General features: G+C 46.8%; 1 protein-coding gene across 1 annotated transcript in view; it reads left to right on the forward strand.

Moving 5' to 3' along the window:
• The window catches only part of LOC306917188 (rho GTPase-activating protein 20-like), a gene marked incomplete at its 3' end in the record, with an annotated part of 37,781 nt that extends 32,273 nt beyond the window's left edge, over window positions 1-5,508 (forward strand). Inside the window, exons 15-17 of the mRNA XM_079495321.1 lie at window positions 1,684-1,947; window positions 2,596-3,302; window positions 4,684-5,508. Coding sequence (XP_079351447.1) covers window positions 1,684-1,947; window positions 2,596-3,302; window positions 4,684-5,508 — 1,796 coding nt within the window. The remainder of the gene's footprint in view (window positions 1-1,683; window positions 1,948-2,595; window positions 3,303-4,683) is intronic.
• Between the last annotated feature and the right edge of the window lie 492 nt (window positions 5,509-6,000).

Genomic DNA, 6,000 nt, shown 5'->3' on the forward strand with positions numbered 1-6,000 from the left:
ACTGAGGAAAAGACAGGAAGCAGAGCTGGAGGTAGCAGAGACTAAAATGTTGAGGTTCTCTCTGGGAGTAACAAGGATGGATAGGATCAGGAACGAACAAGTACATCAGACGGCACATGTCAGATGTTTTGGAGATAAAGCCAGAGAGGCCAGACTGAGATGGTTTGGACATGTACAGAGGAGGGATAGTGAGTAGACGAATTCAGAAACGGGTCTCATGGTCGCAGCTTACGTATTTCTCACTTTATACCTCATACTTTAAATGCTTAGTATGAGGTATAAAGTACAGCAGCCATGTGTTCATACAACAGAAAGATTGGGTATTGGGTAAGACTGACATTATGTATCTTTCAGGACCTTTCACTGTCTCAACCATTACTCAATGGCTCTGGTATCAGACCCCGCGGTGGATATTTTGACATTCCGTTTTTTTGATGTTGCCACTTCCGTTGGAGCAGCCATAAACTAAACAGGTTCATCTCGATGTTCTGGGCATCTTTGTAATGTTAGTGTTAGTAAAAAGCAGGTAAAAGAGTAACGTTTGACTTGAGGCAGACTAACACCAGTCACTCTACCGTTCACTGTAGTAGAAGAGGTGCGCCTGGTGAGGGTTTAAACCCCGCAGCTATGTCGAGTCCGCCTACAGGAAATAAGTAAGCTGCGACCATGAGACCCGTTTCTGAATTCGTCTATATCGGTAGAAGGATGTTGAGATTGGAACTGCCAGGCAGGAGGCCTAGAGGAAGACCAAAGAGAAGATTTATGGATGTAGTGAAAAAGGACATGCAGTTAGTTGGTGTGAGAGAAGAGGAGGCAGAGGACAGGGTGAGATGGAGGCAGATGGTTCGCTGTGGCGACCCCTGCAGGGTAAAGCCGAAAGGAAAAGAAGACGACTGCATAGTGCATGCACAAATATACATTTGTACACATTTATTGTTTAAAACACGTTATTTTTCCCACACACAAGTCATCACTGGAGACATGCATTGTACTATTCTATTGTAACTCTTACAGCAGAGTGATAAAAGCCATAACTAATGTTTTTTATTTTCAGATGTTGATATTACAAAAATGTAATATTAGTGAAAATAGCTATTTTCATCCAAATGTTAGTCAATTATGACAACATATGTCCAGAATATGGACATCTGTTGTGCGTTAACGAATATTGACAATCATTATTTAAAGGTAATATAAGGTAACAACTGATTATTTTTTCTTTTTTTTCAACAAACAGTTTTATCACTATATTCTGATAGTAATCATAGTTTGTTCAGTAACGGGGGTCTCCCTGTCTCTCCAGCTCTTTAATAAACAGAAAATAAATGTTCAGGTAGGTGACAAAATTTCAGCCAATCAGGAGAGAGGAGCCATTATCAGCTTACCTTTTATGGTGTTCCAGTTCCAATTTTGTCTGCTCATTTCTTTGTGTCATCACTTACACTTGTTTAATCTGTATTCTGACTGCGTTCGCTATCCTGTTTGGCTAAAATTGGTATCCTGACCTGAAAATGCAGTTTCTGTTTAATGAAAAGCTGGAGAGACATAGAGACTCCTGTTACTGAACAGACACTCTATAGCAATAACTTCCGCAATATAGTGCTTTTTTAACACTTATTTTAACCAAAGAAAATATCTTACACTTCGTTTAATTTTATTTCTACGCCATTCCTCCTCATTTAGACCCCTGGCCGCCATACCCGCTGATGGACTCGTCCTTCGACAGTCTGGAGAACGAGCTGGACGACTACAGCGGCGGCAGCGGCGGCTCGCCCAGCTTCCCGGCCGGACGGGGTGGCTGCCGTAAAAACAAACCGCTGCAGGGAAGCCTGGACTCCATCCTCACGCTCAGCGACAACGACCAGGACGCCGCGGACCCGGACGTGCAGCGCTCGCGCGCCCTCCAAGCCACCAGGGAGCGCTGTCTCCTGCAGTTGCCACCGCCAGGTAGGTATATAGGCCCGATTAATCGCTAATAGGATCAAAATCGATTATTCAAAAATATATATATATACATGTATAAGAAGAAGAATATCCATCCAAACAGGTCAGGGCTACAGGCCTACCAAAGTGTGCCTGCATTGCATTATTGCAGTGGTTTTCAACCAGTGGTCCTTGAGGGGGTTCCATGTTAGCCTGGCGCAGCCACACTAAACCCGCCCCTATTGCATATGCATATGCCCCGAGGCACGTAGCCCAGCGCAGTGGTATATTAGTATCGCAACGCAAGGCTAGTTCCATGTGGTCCTCATCTAAATGATGGGGAGTTGGTAACCAAAAAGATATTAGATCTTTAACTCTCAAGAGTTAAATTATTGTTAAACATCTACATTACTTAATTCACCTTGATATGAAAATTGTTGAAAACCACTGAATTATTGGTGTTGATTGGTAATGTTATCTGCTATTAACAACCTGATTGAGGCAACATGGATGTGGATGGATAACAGAATACAAAAAAAAACATTTCCGCAATTTAACCTTTTTTTTATGGTTCATTATTGAACGTTAAAAACAAAAATCGATGAATCGTTAATATTGAATTATACTAATTGATTTTCATTTTGGACACTTTTTCCACATCCCTACTGCCAGGCCGACCCAGAGGCAGGAGACCGGCACACCCAGCCGGCCCCCTCATCAGCCAGGAGGGATCGCCCACCGGCAGCCAGGACCTCTCCTCCTCCCCGGAGGACCGCTGCTACAGCTTCCGGAGGTGTTCAGAGCCGGCCATCGCCTACGCCACCGAGTTACAGGTTATCGGAAGTGGCCAGTGCCTCTCCAGAGAAGATGGCAATAATGATGACCATGAAGAAGAACATCTCAAAGCCGGTAACCACTCGCAAGCCCACGCCGACTCCGAGACTCTTCTGGCCGCGAGGCTCCTCCCTCTCGAGGCCGGCAGCTCCTTCGGCCTCTCCTCTCCGTGCACCTCCCCTGCACCTCCCACACGCTCTCCCCTCGACTCCCTCCCCTCGACGTGTCGCGAAGGGGCCTCGCAGGCCAAACGAGACCCCCTCCTCCTGGCGAAGACGGCAATGCTGTCCGTGTCTACCTCCCCCCCTACTACGGCCTCGACGGGAACCGTCTCTGACAATGTTCCAAAAGACGGTGCCGGTCCTCCAGACGTGGGACCACCTGGTCCAAACGGCTCCCCCCCGCCGCCACCCCGAGAGCTTCCTTCCAAGGAGACGTTGAAAAGCGGCAGGGGGCTCCACCCTAATGCGTGGTTGAAGGACGTACGGAGGCCCTCGCTGAGCGAGCAAGACAGCTCGGAGGAAGACGACGGAGAGAGAACGGGGGTGAGCGAGAGGCATGATTAATTTATTTCATGTACTGTCATGAATGTACTTTCCTAGTCAGGCACCTGCACGTCGTGCACACATAGACATCATAGGGGGTTTCAGCCCCTGCAACCGCCCTCTCCAGACCATGAATGCTAGCCTGGCTAATAAGCCAGACTCAAATCACACTGTCGTGTGGTATTTGAGTCTGGAGATGCTGTGTATGGATCTTGTTTCCCGGGGGGCGGGTTCAAACATTTTCTCTTTGACGCAATTGGTCAGAGCTACTGTCAGTCAAAGGTCTCAAGCATTGGACGTCACTGTACCAAAGCCCGCCCATATTGCATACCGTGTCCCGATTGGCCACACCAGTTCTCTGGTGTAGGAAATGGGCGTACAATTGAGCCTCTCCAGACCGTAATCCGCCGGCAGGCAATTTATTTTTGCCAACGGCTGATTCGGTCTGGCTTATTAGCCAGGCTACGTCGTGCACACATAGACATCATAGGGGGTTTCAGCCCCTGCAACAGCCCTCTCCAGACGATGAATACATCATTTACTGGTGAAACGAATACAAATGTCCCTCCTTTCCTTTTCATGCTTTTTTCCGAACTCTCCTGAACTGAATAGGCAGTATTTTGTGTTGAAAGAATTTGTTTAGAAATCCATGTCGCACTCCGCATCTCCAGTAGATAAAGAGAGGACTCATTGGGCTAAATTAGGCTATAGCCACTTTCCCAAATGTGCCCAAGGAGTGTTTTTCGTGCAAAAGTAATGCTTGGAATGGATTCAGAATCATGAAAATCCCCTAGTTTGACACATTACATGCTTCTTAAAGCATAATTAAAATCTTATCTGTTTTGCTTTTGCCTCATAGGTTTTTAATGGTAGCCTACTCTAACAAATCTTAGATTGACTGGATTGAATGTTATGAACGTATAAATTAGCGTTATATTGACATAAATAGATTCTATTTTGGAACTTAATTACTCCATCATAAACACAAAAGAAATGCATGTTTTAATCCAGACAGTGTTTACAAAGATCAGTAACATAAATACACCTATACTACAGCCACTTTACAAATCATGTATCTGTTACTGTTAGTTCTTGAGCTAATATGAGCTGAATAGAATTTAGCTTACATTTGTGTCACTGATTGATCCTTTAATGAAGGCATTTATTTGGTTGATTTGGACTAACATCTAAATCAAAACCATTTTAGCTACAGGTTATTGTTTTAAAATATTTGTACGCTGTGGCCAAAAATCACAAAACGATAGTCGACAAGTACATAATGCTAAAATATATTATCTACGTCATGTATCATCACATCACTGTAAAGTTATCTTAAATAATCTCTCTCCCCCCCCCCTCCTTCACTGGACCATGCAAACAGGGAGGGCACACTGATCAGTCTGTCATTGCCAGTAAACGGGACCCGGAAAAAGGTGACGACCTCGTGAAGCTCAAGCCGGAGGAGGAGGGGAGGATGGTCATTCTGGAGACCCCCAGCAGCGGGCCTCAACCACTCGTAGAGCCTGAATCCTCCAGCTCTCCTTCCCCCCATGGGAACCTCCAAGCACCCTGTCCTCAGCCCTCCCATGGGAACCTCCAGGGTCCACCCTGTCCTCAGCCCTCCACTGGGAACCTCCAGGGGCCACCCTGTCCTCAGCCCTCCACTGGGAACCTCCAGGGGCCACCCTGTCCTCAGCCCTCCACTGGGAACCTCCAAGCACCCTGTCCTCAGCCCTCCACTGGGAACCTCCAGGGGCCACCCTGTCCTCAGCCCTCCACTGGGAACCTCCAGGGGCCACCCTGTCCTCAGCCATCCCATTCCATTAGGAGCCTCCAGAGGGCACCCTGTCCTCAGCCCTCCCATTCCCAACTAACTGTCCGCCAGCTCAGAGACATCCACACCCAGGCCTGCCAGCAGCAGCACACCCGGGCCCGAGGAGCAGCAGGAAGTGACATAAACGAGCTCAAGCTTGCTGTGCCACAGACTATGGTCTTTGGGCAGACGAGTCCGGCCCTCGCAATGTTTAGGAAAAACAAAACGCTCTCCCTCAGCGGCGCGGAGGAGGATGGCCACGCCTCCCTTCTCTCCCAGCGGCGGTCCTCCGAGCCGGAGGCACCGCAGCTCGCCTTGCACCTGGAGCGCTTCAGCAGACGAGCCGTTGGCGCGCAGAGACTCCCCGGTGAACCAGAAGAATCATTTGTCTGAGAACTCTGAGTCACACTGCTCATCAAGGTGCGCTTGTTGGTTTATGTTCTTGTATACATGTATGTAGGGCAGTGGTGGAAAAAGTACTCAGTGGTGGAAAAATGTTTTACTGAAGTAAAACTATGAATACCGCAATGTAGAACTACTTTGTTATAAGTAAACATCCAGAATTCAAATGTACAAACGTATTGGCATCAATACATCAGTACTTAAAGTACCAAAAGTGCAAACTTGCAGACTCATTAGACAGAATGTCCCATTTCAAGTTTTCAAATGTATAACAATCGTTTGAAAATAGCAAAGCCACAAGCTCACAATGCATCGCGATGCGACACATTGCGAGCTTGTAGTTCTATTTTCAAATGGAAATGTATACAGGGCTGAAGTGTAGTAACTAACGTTTTCATATAATTGTAGTGAAGTGAAAGTGCAATATGTGCATCTCAGATGTAGTGGAGTAGAGTAGTAAAAGTATTGGTAATACTCAAGAAA

The sequence above is a fragment of the Electrona antarctica genome (genome assembly GCF_951216825.1).
Source record: "Electrona antarctica genome assembly, chromosome: 24".
Classification (NCBI taxonomy): Eukaryota; Metazoa; Chordata; class Actinopteri; order Myctophiformes; family Myctophidae; genus Electrona; species Electrona antarctica.